The 17,212-nt window shown below is 54.1% G+C and overlaps 1 protein-coding gene across 1 annotated transcript; it reads left to right on the forward strand.

The window, feature by feature from the left end:
- The first annotated feature begins 7,787 nt into the window (after nucleotides 1-7,787).
- Nucleotides 7,788-11,376, forward strand: PNCK (pregnancy up-regulated nonubiquitous CaM kinase). The gene is made up of 12 exons (XM_055438463.2): nucleotides 7,788-7,875; nucleotides 8,578-8,647; nucleotides 8,788-8,919; nucleotides 9,096-9,170; nucleotides 9,274-9,412; nucleotides 9,538-9,661; nucleotides 9,828-9,903; nucleotides 9,999-10,111; nucleotides 10,212-10,290; nucleotides 10,364-10,451; nucleotides 10,649-10,793; nucleotides 11,091-11,376. Exons 2-11 carry the CDS (start codon nucleotides 8,580-8,582, stop codon nucleotides 10,784-10,786), a joined length of 1,032 nt encoding a protein of 343 aa, XP_055294438.1. The 5' UTR covers nucleotides 7,788-7,875; nucleotides 8,578-8,579; the 3' UTR covers nucleotides 10,787-10,793; nucleotides 11,091-11,376.
- The last annotated feature ends 5,836 nt before the right edge of the window (nucleotides 11,377-17,212 follow it).

Genomic DNA, 17,212 nt, shown 5'->3' on the forward strand with positions numbered 1-17,212 from the left:
CCATGAATCAGCTCATGGACTTGGCCTTTGGAGTATTCAGTGATAGCGATAAGGTTGAAGAAGCAAACCAGACTCAGGAACAATAAGGATGAAAAACACAATTACTGGGGGCAGCCCTGACCCCTGCACCACCTCAGAGTTACCCTCCCTTACAAAAACCCATGGCATGGGCAGAGTCCAAGAAGCCAGGATCAGAGCCACCGTCTTGCCAAGAAAGTATCGAAGTGTGGCCAAGAGGGTCATTGCAAGGATGAATGCCCTCTGTTTGGGAAAAGCCACCAGGTCCCTGCCTGATATGAAAACAAGAGGGCCACTGGAAGTAGGACTGGCCAGGACCCTCCCTGGCTCAAAAAGGAAACGTGGTCATTTGTCTGGAGGAGCCTCAGGTAACACTTGATGTGGCAGGTAGGACAGTTATTTTCTTATCAGATACGGGGACCACCTACTTTGTGCTAACTGATTTCCCTGGACCCTGGTCCTCCTGATCATGTGTGATAATGGGGCTCAATGGATGTCCAAAGCTAAGTAATAAGCCCCCTACTACCCTCAGCTGCTTGCTAGGAAGTCGTACCTTCACGTGTCAGTTTCTGCTCAAGCCTGAGCATGCCTTCCCCTTGCTGGGAAGGGACTTGCTCACTCAATTCGAGACAAGAGTCCAATTTGGAGAACCTTACAAGGAAGTCACCCCTCAGGAAAAATGATCGCTCTTGCCCGTGGGAGCCTGCCTCAGTCTTAAGCCAGAGGGGGTCTCCCCTCCACCCCAGGTTGATTCTCAAGGGAACCCCACTGTGTGTGACGCTGAGATTTTTGGTGGAGCTACTGCTGTCAGGCTACTTTTAGAAACAGGACCACATGAGGCTGCTGTTGGCCAGTTTCTTCAGATATGAGACTGAACTGGGCGCCGTCATCAGAGAATTTTTTTAAACCCATGGAAGATCTTCAAATGAATCAGTTCAGTTTACTTCAGTCGCTCAGTCGTGTCCGACTCTCCGCGACCCCATGAATCACAGCACGCCAGGCCTCCCTGTCCATCACCAACACCCGGAGCTCACTCAAACCCATGTCCACAGAGTCGGTGATGCCATCCAGCCATCTCATTCTCAGTCGTCCCCTTCTCCCGCCCCCAACCTTTCCCAGCATCAGAGTCTTTTCCAGTGAGTCAACTCGTCGCATGAAGTGGCCAAAGTATTGCAGTTTCAGCTTTAGCATCAGTCCTTCCAATGAACACCCAGGATTGATCTCCTTTAGAATGGACTGGTTGGATCTCCTTGCAGTCCAAGGGACTCTCAAGAGTCTTCTCCAACACCACAGTTCAAAAGCATCAATTCTTCAGCGATCAGCTTTCTTCACAGTCCAACTCTCACATCCATACATGACCATGGGAAAAACCATAGCCTTGACTAGACGGACCTTGGTTGGCAAAGTAATGTCTCTGCTTTTTAATATACTATCAAGGTTGGTCATAACTTTCCTTCCAAGGAGTAAGCGTCTTTTAATTTCATGGCCGCGATCAGCATCTGCAGTGATCTTGGAGCCCCCCAGAATAAAGTCTGACACTGTTTCCACTGTTTTTCCATCTATTTCCCATGAAGTGATGGGACCAGATGCCATGATCTTTGTTTTCTGAATGTTGAGCTTCAAGCCAACCTTTTCACTCTCCTCTTTCACTTTCATCAAGAGGCTTTTTAGTTCCTCTTCACTTTCTGCCATAAGGGTAGTGTCATCTGCATATCTGAGGTTATTGTTATTTCTCCCAGCAATCTTGATTCCAAAAGAATAGTTTATAGATAAGTTACCAAAATGGGTGGCCACCTGTCTGATTAAACTAAGCGTGTGTTAGTCGCTCTGTCATGTCAGACTCTTTGTGACCCCATGGACTGTAGCCTGCCAGGCTCCTCTGTCCATGGGATTTTCCAGGCAAGAATACTGGAGTGAGTTGCCATTTCCTTCTGCAGGGGATCTTCCTGACCCAGAGATCGAATGCGGGTCTCCTGCACTGTGGGCAGACTCTTTACCATCCAAGCCACCAGGGAAGCCCTGTAACCATAGCTAACCATAGCTAGTAGGAATCTGGGGGGAGGCTTTCTCCCCTAAGCTAAATGAGGGAAACTGAAACATGCCAACATAGGTGAATGGGTGTGTCAGTCCTTTAATGTCATTGAGGTGGCCACCCAATTGTTTGATGTAAAAAAAAAAAAAATAACACAGTGATCTTCTTGTTGTGTAAATCTAGTCTTTACAGGACCGGAGGTGTGGCTCCAGAAATAATCAAATGCAGGGGACGTGAGTTGGCTTCCTGGTCTGGGAAGAGCCCATGTGCTGTGGAGCAACTAACCCCATGTGCTACAATCACTGAGCCTGTGATTGCAGAACCTGTGAGCTGCAATTACCGAGCCTACGCCCCCTAGAGCCCGTGCTCAGCAACAAGCCACCGCAATGAGAAGACTACACACCACAACTAGAGAGTAGCCTCCGCTTGCTGCAACTAGAGAGAAGCCCACACAGTAACGAAGACCACCGCATAGCCAGAAAAAAAAAAAAACATAAAACTGAAAAAAAAATGCACATCTTGCAAAAGAGGGTAGGTAACTTGGACCTTAACTGGTCAAGGACCAATAGAAATTCTAAGTGGATCCTTCTAGCACCTGCCCCTGCTTGTGTGTATCTTCCCACTGGCTCCCAGCATTTGCCTTCCACGTATTTAATTGACTAATTCCAGCAGGCAGGTAGAGAGTACTCAGAATTATTAACCCTTAACTTCAGGAGGAGCAATGTTGGCAACTACAGCCAAGGGCTTACATGTCGCTCCTTCTGCTTTTGCTTTTGATAGATGCCAGTCATTTCCAAAGTGACGTAGATCAGCTCCTTTCCACCCCACCCCCTATTCAGTGACATGATTTTGTACATTTCTAATACGTGTCAATTCTTTTTGTCACAGTCTGCGTTCCTTCTGAGGCTGAACGCTCAGCCTCTCTGTACACTGGAGATGAATCGAGTCTCAGAGAGAGAGTTTCATGTAAAGTAGAAAGAAAGAAAGAAAAGTGAAGTCGCTCAGTCATGTCCAACTCTTTGTGACCCCATGGACTGTAGCCCACCAGGCTCCTCCATCCATGGAATTTTCTAGGCAACAGTACTGGAATGGGTTGCCATTTCCTTCTCCAGGGGAATCTTCCTGACCCAAGGATCGAACCCAGCATTGCGAGCAGATGCTTTACCCTCTGAGCCACCAGGGAATCCCAAAGTAGAAAAGTAGAAAAGGATAGCTTTATTGCTTTTCCAGGCAAAGGGGGACATAGCAGGCTACTGCCCTCAAATCCACATGTCCCAGCTTGGAGAAGACAGTGAGGAATTTTATAGTAATTGTTCAAAGAGAGCAGGATCAGCTTGTGGACCTTCTTCTGATGGTGGTGAGGTAAGTAAGCATCAAGATTATCAACCTTCAGGTCCAATTGATCTGGGGTCTACATTTTTTGTGGGCAGTGTACCAGAAGGCATTTCCAGAATCTGCAGGACAGCTAAAAGATGTTGTTCTGTGTAGACAGGGAAACAGGACCTTGCCCCAAGCCTGCTCTGCACAGTTTATTTCTCCCTGGTGTGACATTCCCCTCCCTCTCCTAAGGAACAATTGCTTGAATCTGCCCATTCTAACTCAGGAAAGGTCATGGAGGCTGAATGAATACTGTTTCCTGTGATCAAAAACACGGGTGCACAGAAAGGGTTTGGGCCCTGGAGGATCACTTGCTGGGATCTCCCAACCTCCTCCCTCTTTCTGCTGGATGGGTCTCTGCAGGGTGTCACGTATCTACCATGACAGCATCATCACGCAGAGTATTTTCATGGCCCTAAACACACCCCAGGCTTCCTCTAGTCAAACCCTACCCTACTCAAACCCCACCCTCCTCAAACCCCTGGCAATCCCTGATCTATTGCCGCCTATCAGTTCAGTTCAGTCGCTCAGTCGTGTCCAACTCTTTGCGACCCCATGAATCACAGCATGCCAGGGCTCCCTGTTCATCACCAACTCCGGGAGTTCACCCAAACTCATGTCCATCGAGTCGGTGATGCCATCCAGCCATCTCATTCTCTGTCGTCCCTGTCTCCTCCAGCCCCCAATCCCTACCAGCATTGTAGTCTTTTCCGGTGAGTCAGTTCTTAGCATCAGGTGGCCAAAGTATTGGAGTTTCAGCTTCAGCATCAGTCCTTCCAATGAACACCCAGAATTGATCTCCTTTAGAATGGACTGGTTGGATCCCCTTGCGGTCCAAGGGAATCTCAAGAATCTTCTCCAGCACCACAGTTCAAAAGCATCAATTCTTCGGCGATCAGCTTTCTTCACAGTCCAACTCTCACATCCATACATGACCACGGGAAAAACCATAGCCTTGACTAGACGGACCTTGGTTGGCAAAGTAATGTCTCTGCTTTTTAATATACTATCTAGGTTGGTCATAACTTTCCTTCCAAGGAGTAAGCATCTTTTAATTTCATGGCTGCAATCAGCATCTGCAGTGATTTTGGAGCCCCCCAAAATAAAGTCTGACACTGTTTCCACTGTTTTTCCATCTATTTCCCATGAAGTGATGGGACCAGATGCCATGATCTTTGTTTTCTGAATGTTGAGCTTCAAGCCAACCTTTTCACTCTCCTCTTTCACTTTCATCAAGAGGCTTTTTAGTTCCTCTTCACTTTCTGCCATAAGGGTGGTGTCATCTGCATATCTGAGGTTATTGATATTTCTCCCAGCAATCTTGATTCCAGCTTGTGCTTCTTCCAGCCCAGCGTTCCTCATGATGTACTCTGCACAGAAGTTAAATAAGCAAGGTGACAATATACGGCCTTGACGCACTCCTTTTCCTATTTGGAACCAGTCTGTTGTTCCATGTACAGTTCTGAGTGTTGCTTCCTGACCTGCATACAGGTTTCTCAAGAGGCAGGTCAGGTGGTCTGGTATTCCCATCTCTTTCAGAATGTTCCACAGTTTATTGTGATCCACACAGTCAAAGGCTTTGGCATAGTCAATGATGCAGAAATAGATGCTCTTCTGGAACTCTCTTGCTTTCTCCATGATCCAGCGGATGTTGGCAATTTGATCTCTGGTGCCTCTGCCTTTTCTAAAACCTGCTTGAACATCTGGGAGTTCACGGTTCACATATTGCTGAAACCTGGCTTGGAGAATTTTGAGCATGACTTTACTAGCGTGTGAGATGAGTGCAATTGTGCGGTAGTTTGAGCATTCTTTGGCATTGCCTTTCTTTGGGATTGGAATGAAGACTGACCTTTTCCAGTCCTGTGGCCACTGCTGAGTTTTCCAAATTTGCTGGCATATTGAGTGCAGCACTTTCACAGCATCATCTTTCAAGACTTGAAATAGCTCAACAGGAATTCCATCACCTCCACTAGCTTTGTTCGTAGTGATGCTTTCTAAGGCCCACCTGACTTCCCATTCCAAGATGTCTGGCTCTAGGTCAGTGATCATGTTATCGTGACTATCTTGGTCGTGAAGATCTTTTTTGTACAGTTCTTCTGTGTATTCTTGCCACCTCTTCTTTATATCTTCTTCTGTTAGGTCCATACTATTTCTGAAGGGTATAATTTGCAGTGTATTGTAAATAGTAGATTTCAAACAAAACCTGTGAGATCATTTTTTCCACTTCCACAGGTGATTTTCATGCCACAGGCTGTTTAGAGGTGGTTCTTTTTCTTCCTGCCTCCCCTTTCCATCCGCTGCCCCTCCTTTGCGGTCCTTCTTCACGCGGGCCGCCTTTTATTATTCACCCATCCTCGTACTTCTCCAAAACACCAATTACATTTCTTGTTAGGACCTGTGACCACGGGTGCAGTGGATTAGACATGTGGATGTGTAATTATGAAACAAGCAAGACGTGGTTTCTGTGTCAATTAGTCCAAGTGTATAAAAACAAATAGTACTTCCTGCCAGTATGAGATGGGGTTCACTGTTGGCTCTGTTCCTCATTGTTTGCTCTTTTAGGTGGAGACTCTAGGAAACCCTGTGCACAGATCAGAGAAGTTGGGAGGTGGGCCCAGGCTGCCAAGTGCCGAGGCCCCTGGAGCCTTCTCAAGGGAATTGAGAGAGGTGTTTGAGAAAGCAAACCTGAGGGAGTGTTCCCCGACCCCCAGTTTTTAAAATGTCATTTGAATTGGAGGATAATTGCTTTACCATGTTGTGTGGGTTTCTGCCATACATCAACATGAATCAGCTATAGGTATACATATGTCCCCTTCCCTCTTGAACCTCCTTCCCACCTCCCATCCCGGCTCACCCCCTCGGTTGTCACAGAACGCCAGGACCTCCTATTTTGAACAGAGGATGTGCAGGCGTTGCGGTATGGAGAGACTATTTTGATTTTTTTATTTTATCTTTTGGCCTGCATGGCATGTGGGATATTTGTCCCCTGACCAGGGATCGAACCCACACCCCTGCACTGAAAGAGCGGAGTCTTAACCACTGGACCACCAGGGGTCTTGAGAGAGAGTTTTAAAAACCTTTGCCTGCCCTGTGGACCCTCTTGAACATTTTGTGTCAAACTGGGGGCCTACAGACCCCCTAGAGGACATATTCAGTGGGATACTCCCAGACCGTGAGATTCCTTGAAGACCCTGCAACACTGGCCTGCGTGGGTGCCCTCCTGTCAACAACCAGGACACCTGTCATCCCCATCCTTGGTGGGACCTGGACCCCCTGGGAGGTGTGCCAGAACTGAGATGAGACTGGATGGGCCGAATCCACTTATTGTCGGACGAAGGACTGAATTCAGTCACCCAGCACTTAACTTCCTAAGTGATTCTCCTGGGCCAGGTCGGCAGACACTCTCTGGGAATGGATGCTTTCCTGAGTCGTATGCTTTTCAGACAAGGCAGGCAGGGTGACGTTCTAAAGAACGTGTTGAAGGGGGACAGCTGAGGCCTGTCGGAGGAGGCAACATTCGAGTTGAGACCTGATGGAATGAAAGAGCCAGCCAAGCAGATACCTAAGTGAAGAGTATTCCAGGCGCAAGGCTGGCAAGGGCCAGTGCAGACGCCCTAGGGCACGTGCCTGGGTGGCATGTTTGAGGACCAGTTAAGAAGCCAGTGTGACTGAAGCTGGCTGCAGTTGCTTCCACAACGGGCAGAACGTGTATAGAGAGCGGCCAGAGCATTGATGGGGGAGAGGGACCCATCCTGCAGAACCCTGGGCCCCCTGAAGGATTCCTGCTTTGGTTTGCAGTGCCACAGAGTGCCACAGCAGGGTTTGGAACTCAGGGTTGGCCAGATCTCAAGGAAAGGCGTGATCCAGCGGCTCGGGGTTGGGGGTGGGGGGAAGAAGGGGCCAGTCAGAGAGGGTAAGGGTGTAATCAGAGGGCAGGGGAACCCAGCAAAGAGGCTGATGCTGTCCCCACCTGAATGCCCAGCCGGGCTCAGGCCAGGGCTGCTAGAAGCGGCAGTGGCAAGGCTGGGGCGAGGGCGGGAAGCTGTTTTCGGCCAAGTGGCCTGAACGGCCTGTCGGCGGAAAGGACGATAGAGTGGGAGCTCTGAAGGCAGGTGGAGAGCCAAGGGCAACATGTGGGTGAAGAAACTTCTGCATGGCTGCCGCCGGTGGTGGTGCAAAGGCCCTGGGGTTGACCCTGTCAGGTTGCCGGCGGGGGTGGGGCGTGGTGGTTGCTGGAGCCGGCGGGAACCGGCACAAACGACCAAGGAAGGAGGCGGGGGCGGCCGGCGCGGGCCCATTGCCTTACAAGGCGCCCTGCAGGGCCGTGGCCGCGTGCTCGGCCGCCAGCGGGCCGCTGGGCCATGCGCGGAGGGGGCGGGGCTGCCGGGGCGCGGGCAGGGGGCTCGGCGCAGCACAGGGGCGACACTGCGGCTTCGCCCCGGCTCCAGGTGTGTAACGGGCGCGCGCAGGAGAGGGGGCGCGCGCGCGGGGGGGCTCGCGCAGGCGGGGCACGCGCAGGGGCTTGGGCCTTGGCCGGCGCGCGCACATCTGTCATGTTCGACGCGCCCCCGGCCGGCACGCGCGCGGCCCACGCAGCTCCGGACGCTGGAGGCCTGGGCTGCCGAGTCCCTCCCGCCGCGAGGCGCCGCAGGGCTGGGCTGTGCTGCGCGGCCGCGTGGGTGGCGGTGGCGGGCCGCTGTGCGCGGGGGTCGCAGGTGCCTCTCGGGCGGGTCGGAGCCTTCGGCGGGGAGGGGGGCCGTGGGTGGCAGGTCTAGGCCTGGGGGTGAGTGGGAGCGGTGGTGGGGCGGGCGGCCCGGGGGGAAGGGGCACGGAGCCTTCTGGAAGGCGGCCGATCGCGGCTGACTAGGAGGTGCGGGGGAGGAGGGGGGAGTCTGGGCGCTGGTCGCCGTTAGAGGCTGGCCGTGCGCGGGAGCGGGGAGGAGGGTGGGCGTCCACCTGGGCGTGCGGACCCCAACGGTGGGGGAGGGGCGGGCCGGGCCACGCCGGCCTGGGGGAGGGTGTGCGGGACCGGGGTTCCAGACTGAGGCTGTCAGTGAGGGCGCCCTGGGGTCACTGCTGAGTCTGGGATTGGGGGCCGGGGCTGCCCCTCGCCCCGGGGAGCCTCCCCCGACCTCGCCCTGCACCCCCAGACATGCTGCTGCTCAAGAAACAGACGGAGGATATCAGCAGCGTCTATGAGATCCGCGAGAAGCTCGGCTCGTGAGTGTGTGTGTGTCTAAGGGAATTTGTGTGTCTGCATGGGGGGGTGCCATGGGACCGAGAGGGCCTCCCCATCTCCTTCAGCTCAGGGGGTCCTTTCCTGTCCTCTCCCTCCCTGCCTGCCTGCCTCTCTGCCGCAGGGGCGCTTTCTCAGAGGTGGTCCTGGCCCAGGAGCGCGGCTCCTCACACCTTGTCGCTCTCAAGTGCATCCCCAAGAAGGCTCTTCGAGGCAAGGAGGCCTTGGTGGAAAATGAGATCGCGGTGCTCCGCAGGTGTGTTCCCTGCCAGGGCCGGGGAGTATTCTGGGCTCGAGCAACCCCCTCGGTGGCCCCAAGAAAGGCCTGGCCTGGGGCTCTGCCTGGCTGGACTGGGCCAGGCCGGGAGGAAGTAAAGAGGCTGCTGGGCTTCCCAGTGGCAGCCCACAGGGGACTTCTTTGTGCCGTTGCAGGGTCAGCCACCCCAACATCGTGGCTCTGGAAGATGTCCACGAGAGCCCTTCCCACCTCTATCTGGCCATGGAGCTGTGAGGAGGGCAGGGTCAGGCGGGGTGGGGTGGGGGGCACCAGGTTTGGGTGGTAAGCTGGGGCTGGGGGGGCCTGGGTCCACTGAGTCGCTGCTCTCCTCAGGGTGACAGGGGGTGAGCTGTTTGATCGAATCATGGAGCGTGGCTCCTACACGGAGAAGGACGCTAGCCACCTGGTGGGCCAGGTCCTTGGCGCTGTCTCCTACCTGCACAGCCTGGGCATCGTGCACCGAGACCTCAAGGTGCCTGCCCACCTGGGGCTTGCCCGGTGTCCCTGTGCCAGGGATCTGGGGAACCTGAGAGCACCCAGCTCCCAGAGCTGCACTGGGGCTCACCTGCCGTTCTTTCTGCCTTCTGTGCGTCACAGCCTGAAAACCTCCTCTACGCCACCCCCTTCGAGGACTCCAAGATCATGGTCTCTGACTTCGGCCTCTCCAAAATCCAGGCTGGCAACATGCTAGGCACCGCCTGTGGGACCCCAGGCTATGTGGGTGAGTGAGGGGGTGCCCCAGGCTCTGCGGGGAGCCGGAAGAGGGGGCAGGGGACCCTGTGGGCGCTGTGGTGCCCGGGGCAGGGCAGGCGGTGGGTCCACTAGGCCGCACTGAAGGCGCGGTGTGCGTGTGCATGGGTGTGCATCTGTCTATCTCTGGCCTCCAGCCCCGGAGCTCTTGGAGCAGAAACCCTACGGGAAGGCCGTAGATGTGTGGGCCCTGGGTGTCATCTCCTACATCCTGTGAGTGACCACTGGGAAGGTTCTTCTTCTGCCTGTCTGCCCCCGGTTGGGTTGGGGAGGTTTGGACAGCTGGCTGATTGATCTGTGGGCGCCAGGCTGTGTGGGTACCCCCCCTTCTACGACGAGAGCGACCCTGAACTCTTCAGCCAGATCCTGAGGGCCAGCTACGAGTTTGACTCTCCCTTTTGGGATGACATCTCAGAATCAGGTGAACTTGAGGCTGATCCAGAACTCAGGGAGGCGGGTAGGGACGAGGGCCCATGGGGACCTGGGGTGCTGACCCGGCCTGACCTGGCTTCCCGCTTCAGCCAAAGACTTCATCCGGCACCTTCTGGAGCGAGACCCTCAGAAGAGATTCACCTGCCAGCAGGCCTTACAGCATCTTTGGTGAGTGGGACCTGAACTGTCCAGGGGGAACCTTCAGAACCCCCACTGTCACTGACCTCCGGCCGCCCCCTAGGATCTCCGGGGATACAGCCTTTGACAAGGACATCCTGGGCTCCGTCAGTGAGCAGATCCAGAAGAATTTTGCTCGGAATCACTGGAAGGTCAGTGTGGACAGGGACCTGGGGGAACCAGCTCAAGGCTGACTGCTCCTTCCGTCAGCCTCAGGAGGATGGTCTGGGTGGCCGGTGACCTTTGTGGGCCTCCAAGTCTTGGGCCTGCAAGTCTTGGAGGACCTCTTTATGGGCCTCCAAGTCTTGGGGCCGAGACATGGTGGCCTGACGCCCCTCTCTCCTGGCAGCGCGCATTCAATGCTACCTCCTTCCTCCGCCACATCCGCAAGCTGGGGCAGAGCCCAGAGGGTGAGGAGGCCTCTGGACGGAGGGTGATGAGCCGCAGCCACCCAGGTCTCCCGACCGGCCAGCCCCCCGAGTGGTGACAGCCAGGTGCATGCCGGGAGATGGCTCCTTGGCAAACCCCGGAAGTGTCAGGCCCCAGGCAGTCTAGAGCTCAGTGGGCTGAGAGCAGAGAGCGTAGACAGGGGTGGGGGGGAGCCGGGGTCCCCCGAGAAGAGGGTGAGAGAGAGGTGGGGGGGCAGGCCATGCTGCCGGCTTGGATTCTTGAGGGGCCCAGTGGGCACCTCTGCTGAGAGCCTGGGCTGGGGGCCGGGGGCACAGGGCAGGTGATGGGGGGACCTCCTGAGTGTCCACTTTCCTGTGCTTCTCTCTTCCCCTCTCCTCCAGGCAGGTGCCCAGGCTGAGCGCATGGACCCTCAGACCCCCCTGCTCCACACCCTACCCTGCCAGCCCAGGGTGGGTCGCCACGGGGATAGTTCGAGTCCTGTTGGGTGGGGTGCATGGCGCTGGGGTAGGGTGTTTGCAGACTTCCCTTCCCCTGTTGCCACCACATCCTGGCTACGAGCCAAGAAGCCCCACGCGTGTTCTGTACTTCGCTGTGGGTGGTCCTGCTTGTGTCATGGCCCTCCGGATCCCCCACCCGCCTCAGTCTCCCCCAAATCAATAAAGACAGACAGAGCAGTGGGCAGTGGTGAGCTGGAAGGAGGGATGAGGGGTGGCAGGGCGAGGGTGGAGGGGGCTGGGTGTCTTCCAAGGAAAGGAAATCAAGGAGGCAGGTCCACTGCCGCGAGACTTGGCCCATTACCGCCTGAACTCCCGCACATAAGTGCCCGGTGGGCGAAGGACTTCCTGTCCCCACTCTCCAAAGTGCCATCAGGAGGCAGCCCAGCGGGCCAGCGGGGCCACCACTTGGGGTTGGCCTGCGTGTGGCTCTGGGGCCCTGGGAGAGAATGGGCACATCTCCTGCTGGCAGCGGGGTTGGGAGGAGGGGAGGGCTGTCTCCAGACCTCCAGGGATGGGCTGGGCCGGGCTCAGGGGCAACCAGAGTCCTGGGCCGTTTTCTGCCCACTGTCTGTTCCTTCCCCTGCTTCCTGGGGCTCTGGACGAACAGTGCACGCCCTGTGTTTGCGGGCAAAGGCTCTCCAGCCTCGGTATCCAAGGCTGAGGGAGGAGCCTCTGGCCAGTAGAGGGCGCCATGGGGCCCCCACAGTGTGCTGGATCGTGGCTTCGGCGCACCTGGGCTCCAGGCTCCACAGGGCCCTTGCCCTGTTTGTGCTCCTCACGGGAAGACTCTGAGGACCTTGGCCCCATCCGGGGCAGAGGGAGCACCCTGAGTTCTGGGCGAGCGGGCCACCCCTTTGTCCCACCGGCCCGTGCCAGCCTGAATCGCCCTGAGCAGCACCAGGAAAGGCTCTGGGCCCATCAAGGCGGGTCTCTGGAGCTCCGCCCCCTCCAGCCACCGCACAACCTGATGAAGACGCTTCTCCGTGTTGACATTTGGGCCCAGAATGGAGGCAGCGAGAAAGCCCAGAGCAGGGCTGGCCTGGGGCTCAGGGGTGGGGCTGGAACAGGGCATGGCTGCCTGCTGCTTCCCAAACCCCAAGTGCCTTCTCTGGCTTTCTCCTCCCCCTACTCATTACCTTCCATGTATATCTGTCCACGGGCAAGTCCTGTGGGGGGTAGGCAGCTTCGTCCTCTGTCACCACGGGCACTTTTAGGCTGTCGTTTGCTCCAGGCTTCAGGGTCAAACAGAGTTAAACAGTGAGGTCCTACCACACCAGCTGCCAACAGCCCAAGGGACCGTGGCCAGGTCTCCAGAGCTTGTCCTCTTAACCTCCAACAACCTGGCCTGCCTGCCACTTGGGGCCTTGTCAAAAATTATCCTGCCCCCACGGACGTCCACTTCACTGGCTCTCCTTCCCTGATTTCGGTTGTTCAAACCGTCTCCCCAGCGCACCCACGCTGTCTTGTTTTGCCGTCCAAATTGATGGGGCCTTTAATGTGTGCCAAGCGCTGGGCCCACGGGTCAAGGGTGCCCACCCTTACGCAGAAGGCCCTGCAGCAGAGGGAGTGGGCTTCCTCAGATGCAGGAGAGAGTAGCTGCTGGCTGCTTGCTGCTGGAGGTTTGAGCCGGCACACCAGAGCCAGCCTTCCGGAAGGAATGGTGCTCCTTCAGAGACACCCAGCCCAGATTGGTCCTCACTGAGGAGTCAGAGCCCTGGCTCAGGCTGCAGGAAAGTGAGGTGAAGTCACTCAGTCGTGTGCGACTGTTTGTGACCCCATGGACTGTAGCTTACCAGGCTCCTCTGCCCATGGGATTTTCGAGGCAAGAATACTGGAGTGGGTTGCCATTTCCTTCTCCAGGAGATCTTCCCGACCCAGGGATTGAACCCCGGTCTCCCGCAATGTAGGCAGATGCTTTACCGTCTGAGCCACGAGGGAAGTCGGGCCGCAGGGAAATACGGTGCAGTTTGACCTCCTGCCAGCAGGTGGCGCCACGGTCACGTGTTTTGTCTTCCCCCCGTTGATCCTTCAGCACTTGGGGCAGCTGCTCAGAAACACGTCTCCCCCAAATCCTGCCCTCTTCCGAGTCAGGCAGAGGTGGCATCTTTCCCTTCATCCCTCCAAGCCCTTCCCATCTGAGGGGCAGTTTGTGAAAAAAAGAAAGCTTTGGGTCACCCAGGCCTTGGGAGCATTTCTGGGCTCAGGGAACAGCAGGTGCTCAGGCACTGGGGCTGCTACTGGAGGGACCTGTCAGACTGGAGCCTGGCTGGGGGAGTCTTTGGCCAGTGATGAGCCAGCGTTGGGGTGGGAGCCAGACAGCGCCCTTGTCCACACTGGGCAGGTGCTGAGCTTCTGTGAGTTGGGAGTCAGCCAACTTTAGGATTGCCAGTCCATCCTAAAGGAAATCAGTCCTGAATATTCATTGGAAGGACTGAGGCTGAAGCTGAAACTCCAACACTTTGGCACCTGATGTGAAGAACTGACTCATTGGAAAAGACCCTGCTGCTGGGAAAGATTGAAGGCAGGAGGAGAAGGGGACGACAGAGGATGAGATGGTTGGATGGCATCACTGACTCGATGGACATGAGTTTGAGCAAGCCCTTGGAGTTGGTGATGGACAAGGGAGCCCCTGTGGGTGAGATGAGACGAAGCTGTCTCCCTCGTTCTGGGCCGCCCAGAGTGGGTCACATGCTCTGTCCTGGAGCAAACCCCTGGGTGTCAGGAGTTTCAGGGACGCTCAACATGGGGTGCCTCCCTGGGGATGGGGAGACTAGGGCGGTCGTCCTGGGAGCTCTTCAGAAGTCAGTGATGGAAAAAAAAAAAGAAGTCAGTGATGGGTTGAGGGTGGAGAATGAAGGAGAGGAGGTCTGGGGTGGCCCGTGGAACCATTCACCAAGAGGGGTTCAGCTGGGGTGGGTTTGGGGGAGAGACAGCGAGATTGGCTTTGAACATGGTGGTTTGGTGCTGCCTGAAGGGACATAGAAGTAGAACGAAAGAGACATGTTCCTCACCCTTCTCTGATCAGAAGAATTAACTCAGTGGCGAGTCTTTATTGAGCACTTACTGTGTGCCAGGCACCTGGATTAACGCCAGCCTCGACTATGAGGAAGTTATTCTCATGAGCATCACCCCCACTTTTCATACAGGTGGACCAACGCATTAGTTCAGTTCAGTCGCTCAATTGTGTCCAACTCTTTTCGACCCCATGGACTACAGCATGCCAGGCCTCCCTGTCCATCAACAACTCCTCGAGCTTGCTCAAACTCATGTCCATTGAGTCAGTGATGCCATCCAACCATCTCATCCTCTGTTGTCCCCTTCTTCTCCTGCCTTCAATCTTTCCCAGCATCAGGGTCTTTTCCAGTGAGTCAGTTCTTTGCATCAGGTGGCCAAAGTATTAGAGTTTTGGTTTTAGCATCAGTCCTTCCAATGAATATTCAGGGTTGATTTCCTCTAGGATGGACTGGTTTGATCTCCTTTCAGTCCAAGGGATTCTCGAGAGTCTTCTCCAACACCACAGTTCAAAAGCATCAGTTTTTCAGTGCTCAGTCTTCTTTATGGTCCAACTCTCACATCTGTACATGACTATTGGAAAAACCATAGCTTTGACTAGACGGACCTTTGTCGGCAAAGTAATGTCTCTGCTTTTTAATATGCTGTCTAGGTTGGTCATAGCTTTTCTTCCAAGGAGCAAGCGTCTTTTAATTTCATGGCTGCAGTCACCATCTGCAGTGATTTTGGAGCCCCCCCCTCAAATAAAGTCTATCACTATTTCCATTGTTTCCCCATCTATTTGCCATGAAGTAATGGGATCGGATGCCATGATTATTGTTTTTTGAATGCTGAGTTTTAAGCCAGGTTTTTCACTCTCCTCTTTCACTCTCATCAAGAGGCTCTTCAGCTCTTCTTCACCTTCTGCCATAAGGGTGGTGTCATCTGCATATCTGAGGTTATTGATATTTCTGCTGGCAATCTTGATTCCAGCTTGTGCTTCATCCAGCCTGGCATTTCACATGATGTACTCTGCATATAAGTTAAATAAGCAGGGTGACAATATACAGCCTTGACGTACTCCTTTCCCACTTTGGACCCAGTCTGTCGTTCCATGTCCATTTCTAACTGTTGCTTCTTGACTGAGGCATAGAGGCCATAAAACAGAGCTAAGGTCACACAGCCTTGTGCTCAACCTCCTGCCGGCCTCTGGGCAAGGACGATGGCTCCCTGGGAATAGGAAGGCCATATGGGGACTGAGAAGAAGATGGCGGAGCTCTTCCCTACCTTTCCTTTGGTGAGTGCAAATTGTTGGTGTGAGGACAGAGGAAGGACACTGGGCTCAGGGGGCACCCTGGATTGGAGTCTCAGCCTTGCAAGTGGTTCTCTTTCCTTTAACATCCTCTGTGCCTCTATTTCACTGAGTTAATTCAGTGAAATAGGAACCTGGGTAGTGGGGTCAACCCTCGGGGTTCACTGTGAGGGGCTACTGGGCAGTGGGGCAGGGCTGACACTTCTGGGGTACCATGTTGGGGGGCAAGGCAATAAATGGAGGGAGCCTGTGTCAAGGCAACTGAAGAAAGACAGGAAAGATGGAGGTTGGCAGTGGTGGACAGAACAGGGCTCTGTAAGGGAGTCTAGGAGAGAAGCAGACTGGTTGAGGAGATGAAGGGGCCAAGCCAGGCCCTCTGTCAGGACTAGAAGCCTAACTTTCCTGCCAGCCACTGGGTGGGCCCACAGCAGCCATGTTCTCTACCCAACCCCAGCTCTGCCCAGGTATCCTTGTCTCCATGCCTGTCTCCTCAGGTGGGCAAGACATGGAGTATGGAGTGTTTCAGGAAGAAGCAAATAACCCGATTTGATTTCCTGAAGGTGGTTGTGAAAAGTGGTTCAGAGATTGGCCAGAAAAAGTGAACTTTCTCAAGAGGGCACTGTGGAGCCACTGGAGGGCTGTAGGTAGGATAGTGACAAGATTAGATTTTTGCTTGAAGAGAGTTTTCCAGTAATTTTTGACCCTATCCGGCCCCTCTTGATAAATATAAAAATCTCATGTCTAGATTCCACCCCCGCCAGGCCCCATTGAGAGTTCTATAGTTCCCCTCATGCCAGGGAGCCAAGCCTGCCTCACGTGATGTTCCGAGTAGAGGCCCAGTTGCTCTTTCCTCAGTTGAGGCTTGTTTTTCAGTTGCTCAGTCGTGTCCAACTCTGTGACCCCATTGACTGCAGTACTCCTGGCTTTCCTATCCTTCACTGTCTCCTGGAACTTGCTCAAACTCATATCCATCGAGTCAGTGATGCCATCCAACCATCTCATCCTCTGTCGTCTCCATCTCCTCTTGCCTTCAATTTTTCCCAGGATCAGAGTCTTTTCAAATGAGTCAGTTCTTTGCATCAGGTGGCCAAAGTATTGGAGTTTCAGCTTCAGGATCAGTCCTTCCAATGAATATTCAGGGTTGATTTCCTTTAAGATTGACTGGTTGGATCTCCTTGCAGTCCAAGGGACTCTCAAGAGTCTTCTCCAACACCACAGTTCGAAAGCATCAATTCTTCAGCACCCAGCCTTCTTTATGGTCCAACTCTCACATCCGTACACAACTACTGGAAAAACCATAGCTTTGACTACATATGCCTTTCTTAGCAAAGTAACATCTCTGCTTTTTAATATGCTGTCTAGGTTGGTCATAGCTTTTCTTCCAAAGAGCAAGTGTATTTTAATTTCATGGATGCAGTCACAGTCTGCAGTGATTTTGGAGCCCAGGCAAAATAAAGTCTGTCACTGTTTCCATTGTTTCTCCATCTATTTGCCATGAAGTGATGGGACCGGATGCCCTGATCTTCGTTTTTTGAATGTTGAATTTTAAGCCAGCTTTTTTTCACTCTCCTCTTTCACTTTTATCAAGAGGTTCTTTAGTTCCTCTTCACTTTCAGACATAAGAGTGGTGTCATCTTCATATCTGAGTTTATTGATATTTCTTCCAGCAATCTTGATTCCTGCTTGTTCTTCTTCCAGCCCA

The sequence above is a fragment of the Moschus berezovskii genome, chromosome X (genome assembly GCF_049115385.1).
Source record: "Moschus berezovskii isolate FMDL1 chromosome X, NW_MosBer_1.0, whole genome shotgun sequence".
Lineage (NCBI taxonomy): Eukaryota > Metazoa > Chordata > Mammalia > Artiodactyla > Moschidae > Moschus > Moschus berezovskii.